General features: G+C 44.6%; 2 protein-coding genes and 1 pseudogene across 2 annotated transcripts; 2 read left to right on the plus strand and 1 right to left on the minus strand.

Annotated features, from left to right (window-relative positions):
- LOC101778923 (wall-associated receptor kinase 1) lies at positions 1-2691 on the plus strand. Its single transcript, XM_004964257.3, has 3 exons — positions 1-1009; positions 1110-1277; positions 1381-2691. Exons 1-3 carry the CDS (start codon positions 40-42, stop codon positions 2559-2561), a joined length of 2319 nt encoding a protein of 772 aa, XP_004964314.1. The 5' UTR covers positions 1-39; the 3' UTR covers positions 2562-2691.
- A 181-nt stretch (positions 2692-2872) lies between these two features.
- LOC101779333 lies at positions 2873-10741 on the minus strand (annotated as a pseudogene).
- Positions 10742-11326: 585 nt separating this feature from the next.
- LOC101779724 (eyes absent homolog 4) lies at positions 11327-16023 on the plus strand. The gene is made up of 6 exons (XM_004964258.4): positions 11327-11636; positions 12671-12920; positions 13309-13476; positions 14234-14327; positions 14932-15087; positions 15341-16023. The coding sequence occupies exons 2-6, from the start codon at positions 12678-12680 to the stop codon at positions 15589-15591; spliced, it is 912 nt and encodes a 303-aa protein (XP_004964315.1). The 5' UTR covers positions 11327-11636; positions 12671-12677; the 3' UTR covers positions 15592-16023.
- The last annotated feature ends 1772 nt before the right edge of the window (positions 16024-17795 follow it).

Genomic DNA, 17795 nt, shown 5'->3' on the forward strand with positions numbered 1-17795 from the left:
TCGGACCCCGACTGTCTAACGGGAGAACACACCTCAAAAATGGCAAGCAGCCTGCAGCTCCAGGCCGTTGCACTGGTCGTGTTGCTATCGCGGCTGGCGCCGGTGACACCGGCGTCATCTCAGCGGCAGCAGCAGCCACAGGCGATGCCTCTCGCGCGGCCGGGATGCCGGGACAGGTGCGGCAACATCACCATCCCCTACCCATTTGGCATCGGCGCCGGCTGCTACCGCGACGACGGCGTCGGGGGCTTCCAGCTCCTCTGCGACGACACCCGCTCCCCTCCCCGCCTCACCTTCTACAGCATCAACCAGCTCGCCGACCTGTCCCTCGCCGCCGGCGAGGCTCGTGCCTACCTCAACGCGACGCGCAGGTGCTACAACGACACGGGGGGGCTCGTCGACCGGAACACCAACCTGTCGTACATGACCCTCATCGGTAGCCACTACCTCTTCTCCCCGGTCAAGAACCGCCTCGTCGCCACCGGCTGCCCCAGCCTCGGCTACTTCGTCGACGCGGAGGGATCGTTCGTCAGCGGCTGCACGTCCGTGTGCCGGCCGTCGCAGTTCACCATCCCAGGGCAAGGGTCGTGCACCGGCGTCGGGTGCTGCCAGAGCGACATACCCCCCGGCGTCAACTTCTACGAGCCCTACACGCTAAACTTCTTCGAGCGCACCGACGTGTCGTCGGTGTCACAGAGGTGGCAAGACCCGACGCCCTTCTCCACAAATTTCACGACCTGCCGCTACGTGTTCCTGGTGGAGACGGCGTGGTTCAGCTACAGCGACGCCGCCTTCTTCAGCCGCACCGACGACTTCGCCGTGCCCGTCGTGCTCGACTGGGCCGTCCGGAACGTCGGCAACTGCACCGCCGCCAGGCGCAACGCCACGGACTACGCGTGCCGGAGCGCCCACAGCGACTGCGTCGACTCCATCGGCAACGGCCACGGCTACCGCTGCAACTGCTCCAATGGGTACGAGGGGAACCCCTACCTCGACGGTGGATGCAGAGGTACACATCTCATCTCAACGCGATAAGCTCATTGCAGATTTCCCATGTTTTTTTGCCTGTTTGTCTTACCTAATGTTGAAATTGCTTCTGCAAACGGAAGACATCGACGAGTGCAATCGCAAACACGAATACCCATGCTACGGAGACTGCACAAATCAGCCGGGAACCTACATTTGCGAATGCCCTCCGGGAACCACTGGGGATCCCTCCAAGCAGAACGGTTGCCGGCCCAAGGACAAGTTCACGCTAGCTCTCAAAGTGGTTACAGGTACACAGATCATCATCCTGTGATCCAACGCTACATGAATATGATTGTAATCTTCTCAATTTGTTGTCGGGATACTGATGAGTGATGACTACGTGATGTTCAGGAGTTAGCGTCGGAGTGTTCCTGTCAGTATTCATGTGCTTCTGGCTCTACCTTGGGCTCCAGAAGAGGAAGCTCATCAGGACGAAGCAGAGGTTCTTCGAGCAGAACGGGGGTGTGATCCTGCAGCAGCAGATGCGCTCCTACAGCAGCGCCGGCGCCGGAGCAGGCGGGTTCAAGATATTCTCCGTGGAGGAGCTCGAGAAGGCGACCAACAACTTCGCCGATGACCGAGTTCTCGGCCGCGGCGGGCACGGCGTCGTCTACAGGGGCGTGCTCGAGGACAAGACGGTGGTGGCCATCAAGAAGTCGAAGATGATGGAGGAGGCGCAGACCAAGGAGTTCGCGAGGGAGATGTTCATCCTCTCCCAGATCAACCACAGGAACGTCGTGAAGCTTCTTGGCTGCTGCCTCGAAGTGGAAGTGCCCATGCTGGTCTATGAGTTCGTCTCCAGCGGCACTCTCTACCATTACATCCACAAGGATCTCAAGGCTGACAAAACCTTTGACACCCGTCTCCGGATAGCGGCAGAGTCAGCCGAGGCACTTGCGTACATGCACTCGTCTGCGTCGCCGCCGATCCTCCATGGAGACGTCAAGACGGCGAACATTCTGCTTGATGACAAGCTCACCGCGAAAGTTTCAGATTTCGGGGCATCAAAACTGGCACCCAGTGATGAGGCCGAGATTGCAACGTTGGTGCAGGGGACCTGCGGGTACCTGGACCCTGAATACCTTATGACATGCCAGCTAACGGATAAGAGCGACGTGTACAGCTTTGGCGTCGTCCTGCTGGAGCTTCTAACCAGGAAGAAGGCACTCTACTTCGATGGGCCAGAGGAAGACAGGAGCCTCGTGTCATGCTTCATGACGGCAATGAAGGCTGGTCGGCATGAAGAGCTTCTTGACAGCCAGCTGAGGAACGAGATGAGAGCCGAGGTGTTTGAAGAAATTGCTCACCTTGTGATGCGATGCTTGAGCATGAGCGGGGAGGAACGGCCGACGATGAAGGAGGTTGCTGAGAGGCTGAGGAGATACCAGCAGCACCCGTGGGCTCAGGCTCATGTCAATCCGGAGGAGAGGCAAACGTTGCTTCCCAGGGAACAACAGGATCTTCCTTTATTGTTCAGACAGCAAGATGTCCTCGATCTTGAAGAGGGCAGCACATATACATACAGTGTGTAGATCGCAATATGTGTACCACTCTTTTAGTGAATAATCGATTCAACTTGGATTTTTTAGGATGTAATTATAAAAAGGTGCGCACATGTTGAAGAAAATTAAACAAACAAATAAAAAAAGTTTGCAAGTTTAACCCTATCTGAAATGAACAGATTGCTCAACTTGTGAGATGGGGATTAAGTCCTTCAGGTAACTCCAATGAGATAAGGTAATGTCGAAGAGCTTCAAAGAAGTTTATGTCGATTGCAAGATCCCAGGGAGGCGACAAAAAATCATTGACATAATATTATATAATTTATCAAAACAACACTATATGTGCCAATCTCGTATACTCTTCATTATTTTCTTTAAGAAAAAGGGAAAGTAATTACTAAACTTTGTGAAACTGAATGCAGATCTCTTGCATGCTTATTGGACAAAACGACATGATTTAACAATGGTTTGAGGCCATTTGTTACAAGTATAGGAAAACCACAAGCTTTATGAACTGTTGTTCACCATTTACTTATTTACAACAAATAGAATGAACGAATTGCTTAGCTTGATTTATAGTTAACCTAGAAAAACTAAATTTACAGGATTAAGTGCAAACATTGTACCTTTTATTTGGGGATCTGGTGCCTAATGCTTTCTTGACGGATTCCCAATTCACAGCTTCCTTAAAGAGGAATAGGCCTCCCAGTGAAGGTCATAGCACTCAGCATCCCATGCTAAAACCTTAACCATCCCATCTTTTATCTGCTGATCCCTACTGGAAGGGTCATTCTTCTGCACATTAAGTAGTAAACTATGTGTCAATTCAAGAAGCAAATAACTTCAAAATACAATATCATTTCAGGATTTCAGCTTCCGGGGCCTGTTGATTGTAACTTTGGCCTATGCCCAGGTTAGGAACAGTATTCAATATTTTATAGATGATTAATTGTGCACAATTGAGATTGTGAACTTACAAAACTATCAAGTGCTTGAAGAAGAGAGAACTCTCCATAGGTTGAGATGATATACTTAGACATTACTCTGTTGCGGCAATCACGCCCCTCAGATTGCCTGGTGACAGATGCATATAAACAGAGGCCATTAGAAACACATAATCACATATACACATAATTGTCAATTCATGCAGTTTCAGTTCAGTGCATCAAACATTTCATCTAAATCAGATCACACAGAGGAATTGCCCAAGTAAATTCTAAATGTTTAGTGGTTTTTTACCTGGATCCATCGTTGGGAAAGTTTATCTGTACTGGTGCACATCCATACTTTATTGCCTTCACCTGCCCACAAAGAGACTTTATTAAGAGGCATAACAGTTGGGCAGAAACTAATCATAGTAGATATTTTTTTCATGTGTCCTGAAATATAACTGAAGTAATTAATGATGTTGCTAAATGCAACACAGTTTAACAGAAATAAATTATCAGCAAGGTCTGTTAATAAAAATATGTATATATATACAGCAGCATGCTGAATAAAATCATCGTAACAAATAAAAATTGTTGTCTTTATTTGAAAGGAAAACGATGTGTACTAAAACTATTGTTTTTATTTTTTTCAGAAAGAAAAATACGCATACATGTTTTCTGGCAGAAACAATAAGAAAAAAAATATGCATGTACCCCTGCTTATTTGGGGAGGGGGGCGTGGAAATTGCAGTCGCTAGATAACATGTTTGCAATTGAAGCATACATGACATGCAAAAGGAATGAGTCACTATAAGGAGTCGTGTGCACTCAGTGGTCATTCTTTCTTAATAGCATATGGAAATGAATTTTCACCGGTTCTGTGGCAAGGGGGGCTAATTTCATTATTTCACCCTCAATTCAATGATTTCACACCTACAATCAGCCAGATTCTGGAAACCTCCTTCCATAAAATTAAACAGCACTTAGTTTTGTTAGCTACAAGCTACAAGCATCCTTATACATTGAGCCTTAATTTACTAAGCGGAAATAAAAAAGGGCTGCTTTCACATACTGCTATTTGAAGCGATGGGTCTTCAAAGGAAGAGCAAAGAATGATATCAGAGCCTGCATATATTAAATGTGCAAATGTCTCGTTGTATTCCTCGACGAATGCTATGTCATCATCAAGATTGATAAACTGAATAAGTGACAAATAAATGGAATTAGATTGAACATGCAGTGTGCCATGACATAGAATGCTTAAACGAGTTATGTTAGACATGGAATAGCGATACCTTTACCTCTTCCTTTAATGCCCGCACAGTTGAGTTCACGACAGATCCTAACTTTCCCATGAAGATGACCTGCATGGTACATAATCTTGCAACTATACTAAGAAAAAAAACGATTCTTTAAGTTGAAGGGAAGGTAACTAATAACTACAGAAACCTGAGCACTTTTGCGCAGAGCAACATGAACTGCTTCCTTGAGATTATGAATATCTGAATAACCATCACAGATACATCCTACCTAACAAATGGCACTTAACTCATGATATGCTCAATGTACAACTAAACAAACAGAAGTACAATGTTCAAAACAATGGGGGTACATACTATAATGGACGAACCACTCCTGAACCCAAGTCGTCGCTTAAGTGCTTCTCTGCAAATGGACTTCCCCTCAATATCATTGGCAGAATACCGCCAAGGAAGATAAATGTCTTTTGATGGATACCAAAGTTCACCATCCAATCCATGAGAAACAACCAATTTCTTCTCCCTTAAAGGAAATTAAGTGTCTCAGAAAATCTCAGCAAAGCAATTACCAATTGCAACCAGCATTTTTCTATGTCTCATGGAAGAAAAATTATGGAAATCTTTAAAAAAACAGATAATTACTTATGTGCAGTTAATGTTGCTTCCAACCCAAGTCTCAAACCCCGTATAAGAACATCTCTCGAATGGATTGAGGACATTAAAACAACTTTATTTGAGTAAACAATTCCTCCCTGCACATATATATATGAGCAGAAGTTAATAGAAAGATATAGATTTAATCAGGTATGTCAAGGGCATTTGAAACAATTTACTTCTATCTGGCATTTTAAAATTATATACAAGGAAAATGTGCACATGTTTGAAAAAGTTTCCCACAGAGAGACAAAATTGCCCCCCAGTACTATAGTTTGTGAAGGCAGAGTAACCAGAAATTTAGATACACATGGTCCGACGGCCATCAATGTCTAGCATATATAAAAGCATCTAATTTCTCAATTTTAAAGAAGACTCACCTTAAGAATATTAACAAGATGTGTCTTATTAGGATCCTGCAGACGATCAGCACGATGAAGCTTAGGAGGATCAAGCCCACACATCTCCACCTTATTTGGCTCCTCTAGGCACTAGTAGCAATTGCATGAAACATACAATATTTAAGAAAAACAAGAAACCATTAGTAGATGCAGGTACTTGCACTACTAAGCCCTCAAAAATGGCTCAATATATGCGCAAAAGATGTTTTCATTATTAGAAGACAGTAGGCGATTTGAATCTTAAAGTTTGCATCAATCTTATATTCAAGAAGTATCGATGGTGGAAGAGTTATACTGGATATTTACTTGGGAATTCAAGTCTTGGCATGTCAATAATATTCGAGTGTTCTCAAGCCCCTGAAAGCATAACAAAGTTATATAAAGACTTTGATAGGAAAATGCTAAATTACTATTGATTCCCATATACATCTGTAATGTTTAACACATGATGTAAACTCACACTTTGGAATCAAAGTTGGAGTGCAACAACCATGGCAAGGCATGACAGATTACACTCCCACTGAAAATGAGAACATTCATGTGGCAGCTCATGGTAAACAATCAGAGCTTCATTTAGAGGGGCATTGCTGGCCAGGTTTAGAAAATTGCACACCATATGGATAAAGTGACAACACAGATCATGTATTGTGTACTCTTGAGAATTGCTGACACCCCTAGCTGAATGGTTGACCTGTAAACTAGCAGGATTCCTAATAAATCCGGTAAGTACTCTTTCGATCTAACAAAGAATGTAAATTATTTGTGTTACAAAATCCTTCACATATTTCTTCTTCTGTTTCCAGAATGAGATATTTTCCATTGGCGATAATAGGACAAAATCCTATCAGAAAATGTTATCATGCACTTAACATGAAGAAGCAAGGAAGAACATTGGATGGTTTTAGAATAAATAATCTATGAACTATTATCAAACCATTAAAAAGCACGCACAAATTGAGAAGGCAGTGTCTTTGAGAGAGATGAGCATATAATCAATAATAAATACACTTAAGTAGAACTGACCTGGTGAGCAAATATATCCCAGAAAAGCGGTGCCACTATAGCAGTTTCCCAGTTATGTATGTGTAAAATGTCTGGCTGCTTTCCAGATTTTACAATATAATCCAACGATGCATGGGAAAAATAGGAAAATCTGAAGAAGAAGAAGAAGAAGAAGAAGAAGAAGAAACAGTAAGAACATGTAATTTGTATGTCAGATGCAAAATAGAAACAGCATCCCACCATTGTGCCATATATTGATCTTTCAATAAAAAGCTTTCTAAAACCCTACAATGCTTAACAGTTATGCAAATATAATCAGTTCAAAATCAGGTCCTTGTGCATGTTATAGTCGTAAAAGTGTGTCATTATCCTAATATAGTAATACATACCGCTCAAAGTCATCAGGGTAGCCACGTAACATATCACGATTGAAATAGGAGAGCTGGACTGGTTCTATGAGTATAAGACCAACGCCACTTGAAGTACTACATCAAAGAAGAAAAATTAGGAGAATACCTCTAGAACTCCACAAAGACAGAAGCACGAAGGAACAATATGATCAGAATGTAATTATATCAACTAAAATAAGACAAGAGAAAGATATTAGGGCTCGTTAGGCCTCTTTGCATACTAGGAGTGTATGTTTACCCAGTCCATATTCTGTTTTTATGCCAAATATCACCAAAATAAGATTCATATTCTGCCTCAGCTTTCCTCAGACCATGAATTCCATCCATGTTTATGCTGGTGTACCTAATTTGGGCCACACGAATGCAATGAACATGATAGCTTTGCTTCCAATAATCAAGATGTATAAGGCACAAGCCAAAGCAATGGATATTATCATATTAGTAAGGATAAAACAAACTTCAAATATGACACACATAAGATCAGTGGACAAAAAAGAAGAAAGGAAAAAAAATGGAGGACTGACCCTAACTTGGTTGGAAGTGTGGATGTGTAAACCTAGACTACCCAAGTTCGGGTCCTTGTCAAGGTGAATTTGGTTGCCCATTTGCTTCTTAATTAAAACAGCCTAGTTCCTCCTAGGTTGATCTAGGCTTCCTAAAATTAAAATGTTTGGTTAAGTAATGGAATCATTTGGGATGTGCTGTCCTCAATGGTGTAAATGGTACGGTTATGAATCATAGATGGTGATCAGAACTAATTGAACTCAAATCTTCAGAAGAATGTTCAGCTTACAAATCCATATAGAATGAGAAAAAAACTCACATCATCTGGATATTGATGTCTACATTTCAGAATTTTGTTTTTACTTTTATACGCAATGATTTGTTACCTCGTGTAACTTATTAGAGTATTAATACGTTGCAGTACAGCTAAAATCTCAGAAGCATGTTATCTAGTTGAACATTGTTGATGCTAAATCAACCCCAAGAAATTTTCAAATTCATATGACAAATTGGAATTACAACACGTAAACTTAGGTGTCCAGCTGATCTAGTAAGCCTGCAGCAGTATTATTGTACCAAGGATTCGGTAAGGGCAAAGAGATTGCATACTTGGGCAGTATCACCTCCACCAAGTTACCCTTTCCTTGAACCGCACAAGATACACTGGCAACATAGGTCGACAATGATCCACATGATGATATTGGGTCTAGTTCACTGCAGATGTGCCCAACATCAAGAGATTTCCCGCATTGAACATAGGATGAAATATAGCAGCGACAAACATGATAACGGAGATTCAAGTTAAACAGGTTGCTTGACTATGATAAAGTAAATGCACAGCTCCATGATTACACTGGACGAAATATGTGGCAAGAATGTATGAGTTGCCATTTTTCTTCTAGAGTGTCTAAGCACCTTTCAATTAAGAAGAAAGCAGTTTACACACACAATCTTGATGAAGCCAAGCAGAGCTTGACCAACACGAGAGTACAAAGGATCAAAGAAAAAGAAACACTGAAGAAACACACAAACAACCACCACACGATGCGAAACAACAAAGAGGAAGCACACTCGAACCCACAGACCTAGACGCAGCCACTCTCCTGATCCTGCCAAAAGGTACAACCTCATCAAGGGTGCTAAAGGTCGTGGCGGCAGAGCATCCGCCCGAACAGAACAACCGCGATGGCAAAGCATCTGCCCGGAGCAACAACCAACTACGGCGGCAAAGCATCCGCCAGACGACGACGACCTAAGCAACCCGGGCGAGGTGGACGAATTGAAGCGAGGGCAGGTGCGGAAGAAGATTCTCTTGCCACTTCGCAGATGATAGAAGAATGCAACAAGTTGCCATTTTGGCGAGCATCTTCAAGCTCACTCAAGTGGGTGGCTGGGTGCCAAAAGATACCCATATGCAGCTGTACAGTATAGCAGAAACTTTGAATGAGAGACAGTAAGAGTTGCAGTTCGGACAGAGGTAAGAGGTAGCATAATCTATTGGTTTACGCAGAAAGAGTCGAAGTTTGGACAGCAGTTCAGTATTTGCCTTATGATGAATCTCAGAAAAAGTGCTTTGTATTATGCTTCTATTATTGACAACTTTCTCTCTTAAATCAGATGCTTCGTGCATGCTGATCATTCCAGAAACAACCATTGTATCTATTCGCAGGAGTAACTCACAGAATGTTGATGATTGCACTGCTTCTAGAGGGACACCTGAAAGGGCTCCCGTGAGAAAATCAAAGGTGTAAAGGTAAAGAGAGAGACATATGAAATGACATCTGAAGGAAGTACAGTTTCATAATCTGGATTCTGACCCGACTAACTCCATGCTGAAAAATGGGAACGCACCTTGCACTTCCGTTTCTAGCACTTCTATTTCCTGAAGAAGCGATTTATTTTCATCTTGCAGTTTCTTCAGCTCCTCCATGGCCAGAAGCCGCTGCTTGTTTAGGGACAGGATATCTGTGATGTACAAATTATTTTACCTATTAATCAGAAAACCACAGTGATGTGAATCTAGTTGAAAACTGTGTTGTCCTTGTAGCCTCAAAGCTGTCGCAGAACATAAAACTACATTGAACAAAGAAGGGAAGAGTAATTACTCCGTTGAGCCTGGCTGAAGAGCTCCATAATGTCACCCTTGCGTTGTTCCCTAGCCAAATCTGTTCCCTGGGATAGCAGAGATTCGTAATCCTTTTAATCCAGCATAGCAGAACGATGGTAGAAGATGATGAGTATTTATCTGTGTCCATCTCAATTCATACCTGATCACTGCTCTCTTCGAAACCCAGCATAGACATATTAATCACTGGCTGCTCCAGCTCAAACGCTACAAAAATGGTAACAACGCAGAGATAGCGGGCACCCACCGCACGGTACTGGAGCTCTCGCGACGGGGCGTACCGCGAGGATTGCCGTTCCCCTTCCTGACACGCGTATGGAAGGACAATCAAATAAGGCAGGGAGCGCGCACGCGCGGACACGCACAGAGAAACACGTGAACGCACGGCACGGGCACGCAAATGAACGAGCATGACTGCACAAGCTCGTGATGGGTGCGGATTTGTACGCACCTGGAGTAGGAGCAGCGGGTGAGAAGCGTGGGTCGAGCAGCGCGGGCGAAGAGAGGGCAATGTGCCCCGCCGCGCGGATGCGGGAGGCGACGCCGCCGCCGGGATTGAGGAGCTGGTGGAGGCGGTGGTTTTGGCTCGCATCGCCGCTCCAACGACGAGGCGCGTCGTCTCCATCCCTGCCTACTACGAGCGCGCCCGCGCCGCACGGCCCGCGCGCACCTCTCCTCCTATCCTACCTATGCGCGGCGCACCTCCCGCGGATTCACCGGGTGAGAGAACACCATCTGATTCTAGGTTTCGAGGGGGAGGTGGCGCTGATCGGAGAAGCCGAGCGGGAGGTTTGCGGAGGAACGGGGAGGAGCGCGTGGCGTTTTGGCGTGTGCGGGCGAGCGGTGGTGCGGGCCGCGCAGGTTTATCGGGGATTTGGGGATTAATCGGGCGGGATTACCCCGCGAGGTTCCGGAGCCTTTTCCCCGGCGAAGGGAGCTCTCACGTGGAAACCTTCCACGCGTGAGTTTTTTTGGCCCGTTTGGATGCAGCTTGCTGGAGTTTTCCAGCCCGAGCCACTCAACATCCGCGCAGAAAGCCACCTGACCTTCGAGAAATAAAACCTGTGTGTGCAAATGGCAGATCTAGAAATAACAAGTTATAACAAGAAATAACAAGATCACCAAAGAAGTAGAAATATATTTGCAAATAAATCTGTGTCCAAATGCAAGATTTAGAATAAATTTCAGATAAAACCTGAGCCGAAAAGGACCAAACCATTCTCCACTGCCATCCGTAAAAGTGAGTAAGTAAATAAATAACAATTTTGCAAAGGAGCTGGATTTTAAACTTTTGGACCCTGTTTGAGAGGATTTTTCTCAAAACGGTTTCACCGGTGAAGCTAAAAATAGTGGCTTCACTCCAACTTCTAGTTCATTTTAGCCTCGACATACAAAACAATTTCACACTATAGTGTCTCGTGTAAAATAGGTGAAACATAACCCTACGGACTCTAGGATGTGTCAGCTAAAAACACGAGGCTGGCGAACGAATTCACGAGGCTGTTTGGAATTTGGCTCAAATCAAAACAGAAAAAGCCGCTGTGCAACTCCCTTCCTCGTCGGGCGTCAGCGCTTTGTGCTCGGCACTGCGGCACTGCGCTGCTTGCTCTTCTTCTCCCCACATCCCCTCGCCGGCTCGCCCTCGCCCTGCTCTGATTCCTCCCCACAAATCGCCCCTTCCCTCACGCCTTGCTGTGCCTCTTCATCGGCGGCCTTATCGCCGGCGACGGTGGGAGCCAGCAATCCCGGTCCCCTTGGCCCTCCCTCGTCGCGGTGCGGAGATCCACCCGTCAGGTGTTGGATTGGTTTCATCGTTTGCTGGTGAGGAACCCTAGCCTGCCTGCCTGCCTTACTCTCAAGCTTGAATCTTTCTTAACTATATCCAATCACTTTACTTTCTTCATCCGTTCACTGGCGCCCTGCTTAGTCCTGTCCAATAATCCGTTCATTCAATTCTTGGGTTACCTTCTTCATCGTCAGACTGATTGGCACATGGTAACCAAGGTTCGTTTGGGCGATTCGACTGCACCCCATAGGGCAGGTTACTTTGTTCCAACCCTGCTACCCGTTGCAGGTTCAGGTGGATATGAATGATCTCAGACAGACTACTACTCAGCCATGCCATCTGTAGCGTCTCAGACACTCTACCCCAGATGTCACCACACGCACCCGACACCTATTGGGTGAGGGGATTCTGTACAGCAGATCAGTCATTAACTGTCGATGAAGCTGTTTTACCATGCTGTCGTATTGGGAGGCTGACAAATGAATTATCCTTCTGCAAGACAGTTAAATTGCCTCCTCTGGATTTTGGTTGTGCTCGTGTACTGTTTCCTTTTGGAGTCCCAGGATCAGACACGGCACCTCATATGATGTTCTTGCTACAAAATGTCATGCACAAATAGAAAATTCCGTAGGTGCACGCATCAGTAAGTATCTGCCAATGAATCCGTTTCATCATGCTGTCGTATCAGGCCGACAGATGAATTATCCTCGTGCTAGACAGTCGAAGTGTCTGTTCTTGATTTTGGTTAGGCTTGTGTACCGATTTTGTCTTGGACTTTCAGGATCGGATACGACGCCTCATGTCATGAATTGTATGCGTGCTAGAGTGCTAGACAAATAAAGGGCCCTCTCTTGATTTTGGTTGGTTCATTTATCGCTTTCCTTTTGGAGTTTCAGAATCAGATATGATGCCTCATGTCATGTTCCTGCAATAATATTTCGCGCACAAATAGTAAATTCTGTAACCATCAGGGGCCCTTTTTCATGGCATGCCAAATTGGAATCATCTGAAATTAGGTAGTTGCCTGTAATTATGGATTCTAGCGTGACGTTGTCTGGTCTTTGAACAGGAGTGAAATGGATGAGGTTGTCCCTGCTTTGGCTACTGGTGAAGCTTCAGTTGATGCTGTGACAGAGCAACCTTTGAAGGTGTACATATGGGACATGGATGAGACACTTATTTTGCTCAAGTCGCTTCTGGATGGGTCGTATGCTGGGGCCTTTGACGGCGTCAAGGACCGTGAGAAAAGTGTTGAAATTGGGAAGCGCTGGGAGAACCTTATTCTCGAACTCTGTGATGAGCACTTCTTTTATGAGGAGGTAAGTTAGCACCTAAACCCATGATTTCATACATGTTAGCGATCTACTTTCCATTGTTTATATTTTTCAGAACCCTGTAGCAAAATTGTACAGAAATTTGTTAGGATGCCTAATATTTTGGTTCTAGAAATTTGAAGCGTCCATTCTGATTTCCTGTTTCCTGACTAAGATGGCAATGTAGATATCCCTATGAAAGTTAGTTTTATTTGTCCCATAGATGAAATTTTCCCTGATCATTCATCTAGCTTGCCTGCTCAGTTATTGCATATTGTTTTCTTCACTGTTCTGCCTAAGTCATTTAGCTGTTCATTGTTTGGACACGCTGTTTCACCTTCTTATGTTCATCTCTTTTGTTTTGACTGATCTGGTCGTTTTCACACTAACGCAGATTGAGAACTACAATGAACCTTATCTTAATGCTTTGAGTGAATATGATGACGGGAGAGACTTGACCTCATATGATTTTGAGGCTGACTGTTTTAGTTCACCCTATGATGATGTCAACAAAAAGAAGCTTGCTTACAGGCATCGTGCTATTGGAGAGAAATATGCAAAGGTGACACAAGAATTACCTTGTCTTGCACTATTTGCTTTAAAGGTTTTCCTTCATAAGATTATTGAAGCTTGCTATCTGTTTTTCGCTTTATGGTATCCATGTTATTGCATTCCTATTTTGATATGGAAAGGTAGATGCCAACCTTGTAATGGGAACTTTATGGATGTATTTAAGATTGAACCTTCTAAATATGGTGGGAAGCAGTGCCCTGACCACTCTTTTAGTGAATTACTGTAACTCTCATTTCATTTCTTGCGAATGAAACTTACAGCTTATTTAACTAGATGTGTGCCTATGGTAACAGTCTGTGTTTTCTGTTACAATATATATGCATTTGTCTGTATACTTTAAAAGAGTTGCCACACTGTGGGTGTAATCCTGTATCAAGGTGGAAGCAGGGAAATGTGTAAAGAAAGTCTGCCCATCTTTTAGATTATAGTATTAGGCAGCTGAACTTTATAACTGGATCTCCAAACCTACGAAGGCTCTCTTCTGCAGTATTCAATGGGACAGTGTGAATTGTTGGAGGCCCTTTTGCAAAGAAGTTTTAATCTTAGAAAGAGTTCAGTTTAGTAACGGCAAGTAATTGGGTCCTGAAAGTTCAGTACTGGGAATTTTTCAGAGAAACATTATTATTAGATAAGCAGCTTTCTGTTGCTTTTGTATTTGTTCTTATGTAGGCCGATTGCTTTTGCAACCATATTTCTATTACTGGGATATTTGTGATCGCTAAATTGGGCTGTGTCTGTGCTTGCAGGGTCTGGAAAAAATTCTGGACAAACACATGGTCAAAGTCTGGAACGATCTGTACAATTTGACTGATAAATATACTGATGGCTGGCTGTCTTCAGGTATTCTTATTTGCACTAGTTTTTTGTTAATTGTTTCTAGTGTTGAGGCGCTGACATCATCTAAGCTATAAGAGATTACAACCAATAACAATCTGCCGGAGCCTAATATTACATAATAATAGAATATAAATATAGCCCCCATCTGTTTTACAATGTTGGAGATTGTTGCATTAGTGAACTGAAGAATTTATTGGTTGTTTTACATCAGTCTGTAAGCATGGAGGGTTCATTCTGCAGCCCCCATCTGTTTTACACTATGGAGGGTTCTTTGTATAACAGTTGGATACATGTGTAATAGTCTAGTTCTTGCACTGGGGAAGGTTCTCTCCTATTACCTTGGTCAGAGCTTGCTCCCCTACTGATACTTATTATCCTCTGCTTAAATCTTGTTTTGCCAATAACCTTTTCCCCTGAACTATAAACTCAGTCTTTGTTCATAAGCTTTACTGAAATTTGTGGACTAGTGTCTCCACCTCAATTATCTGCAGAAACAAGGAGAAACAGGACATTAGATGGTTAGGAAGGACGAACTTTTACCTATTAAATTCTAGTTTCATTCCTATCATTTTCACTGTCTTGAACACTTTTTTCTCCTGTTATGCAGCTCATAAGCTATTGGAAGAAGCATTGGGCAAATCAGCAGCGGCACCTACTACCAACTCTTCAAGCATCAATTGCATAGTTACATCAGGGTCGTTGATTCCAAGCCTTGCCAAATGTTTGCTGTATCGCCTTAATGATGTGGTCTCATCTGAGAATGGTATGCCTCCAGTTCTGGAACATCCCCTTTGAGCACTTCTTTTCTGTTGCATATGTCACCACCTTGCAAACAACGAATCTACCTGACAAGTGATACAAAATATAACACTTGTCTTCTCCAATGAATCAGTGATATTTGGTTCCATGTACCTTATAAAATTTTATACATGGAAGCTACCCTTTCTAATCTTTCTGCTATTTGAATAGCTTTTATCAGGCAAAGTCGGTAGTAACAGTTTGCTATCGTGTTGCAGTTTACAGCTCATGGGAAGTGGGGAAGCTGCAGTGCTTCAAATGGATCAAGGAGCGCTTTGACGGTCCAAATGTCCGCTTCTGTGCGATCGGAGATGGTCACGAAGAATGCAGCGCAGCACAGGTTATGAAGTGGCCATTCATCAAGATTGAGTTCCACCCCGACGCCCCTCACAGGTTCCCGGGGCTAGACATGCCCACCGTGCAGACGTACATGGATGTGATATACGAGTCATCTAGCAAAGATGGTTGACCAACAATTCATGTTGGTTGGATTTTCTCCTCCGAACCTCCAACGCCCATGGCGGTCGGTCTGGTCAGAGGAAATTGTAAGCAAAGAGATGTCGTGGGAAGGAACATGGTGTCCTCCCTCGATCTTTACCTTGGCGAATTAGGAGGCTGGTGCCATAAATAAGAGTCTGACTAGTTCGTCCATGTTCCAGAGCATGTCATAGATTCTGTCTTGTCTTTTTTACTCTGGTTCAGGCAATTGTCTGTTGTTGTGTCCGGGCGTTAATTTCCGTCCTTCTGCATTTGCCAATTTGCCATTTGAAATCTGTACATACGCGTCTCAGATTGGTGGATGTCACCACTTATTCCAATAGGAGGTGGTTGCACGCGTTATTGTGAGATATTAGCAAGAATCATGGGTTCGCTATTATGTTGTGATGCTATTACGCCTTAATGCTATGTTGATTAGATTGTAGGCTCACACAGCGCATCATGAGTAAGAAGTTACTTAGATTTTACTATGTATCTAAAGTGCATAGTAAAATAGTAATTTTGCTAGAGAAAAAGTTAAAAAGTTTTTTACTAAAGTGATTTCGGCTGGCTGCTTGCCCTTCACTTTGTCAGGCCGTAGCGGGGGAGAAACCATTTTCTCACCTGGCGATGACATGCAGGGAGCGGCGGGGAAGGACGTGCAGCTGAAGGCTGCGAAGGGGAGCGGGCGAATGCAGGCGCGGCGGCGGGGTTTTGTCGACACGTAGCCGAAGGGTCGCCGGACTGCGGAGGCGGAGCGAGGTGATCACTGGAGGGAAGGGGCGAGGATTTGGGGGAGTATCTCGGTCGAAGAAAGACGCACCCACCACCAAAAAGAAGCCCTCGTCAGGGCAAAAGACGCACGCCGGGCATTCTTTCTCTTGTTGGGTTGGGCTATTTGCAAATATATTAGGCTGGCACTGTAGATGTCCAACGGGCCGTCCTGGCCCGGCTCGGCACGGGCCTGGCCAGGCACGGCCCAATAGCGCCCGAGAAGCACGGGCAATCCAGCGTGTCGGGCCGGCCCGAGGCCCATGAGGAAGCGCGAGCAGCCAGAGCGGGGGGGAATGAGAGGAAGCACCAAAGATGGCAGTGGCCGCCGCCCGCCGGCGAGCTTGCCCTTGGCACTAGATCTGGCGTTGGGGCGGAGCTCGGGGCTGGCGCGCTCACTCTTGCAGCCGGCCTAGGCGTCCCTCGCTCCTGCGGCATCGCTCGAGGAGAGGGAGGGCCGAAGGGGTAGGGGGCGTCGGCGAGCAAGGATGGTTAAATATTAGATTTTACTATTGCAAATGAGGTTGGCACCAGTAGCAAACCTTGGCACTGTTGCCATGCGTTCTAGCTGTAGCATCCATGCCTACATCCCTTAGCTTCTCCTTAGCAACAATGGATGTACCTTCTCTAAGTGACTCCCAAGTGTTTTATTATTCCTTACTGAGAAGTGTAATATATGAAACGGTGCCATATTTATCTGGGATTTCTCGTTCTGTGATTTTTAATATGTCAGATGCCTTGCTTACTGAGGAAACTTCATGTTATGGTTTGTCACTCTATAGTTTGGTTTAGTGTGTTGTTTTTGGTTAATTTACAGGTAACTGGAGATATGACTGCTGTAAGGAATGCTCCTGTTTCACTGTCAAGCTGTCTTCAAGGTGACAGTTTCAAAACATCTGTAAAGGAAGAAGGCCCAATACTCCCATGGGCATCTTCAGATGTGCAGGATGCTAACTTACAAAGGTTGCACTCAGAAGCATCCATGCATTGAGTGTGCATAAAACATTGCCACTCAGATTGTTTGTCCACAATGTGCTACAAGATTTATTCAAACTAAATGTCTTCAGCAGAATTGGAAGCATGAGCTTGTGATTCAAGCCAGACAACGAGCTGCGTATCAGTAACCTCATGGACCGTTGACGTTTCCTGTTGACTTGATTGGTAGGTCAGCGAAGTATGCCTTCCCCTATCTCAAAGGAGAAGATGACCGACCTCCTTGGCGACGATGCCGACATGGCCACTGCTTTGAGCCTTTCATTGCCAACTTGGTTCTCCCCACAGGTGATTAGTAACTAAGGCTAGTCCCAGTGCATGATTTCATTGTACTGTTTCCAAGGATGTCACATCATCTCATGAGATGTATTCTCATGAATGAAACGGGGAGTTCCAGTGCACAGTTTCATTTCACGATTTCATAGGATGCCC

This window comes from Setaria italica, chromosome IV (genome assembly GCF_000263155.2).
Source record: "Setaria italica strain Yugu1 chromosome IV, Setaria_italica_v2.0, whole genome shotgun sequence".
Classification (NCBI taxonomy): Eukaryota; Viridiplantae; Streptophyta; class Magnoliopsida; order Poales; family Poaceae; genus Setaria; species Setaria italica.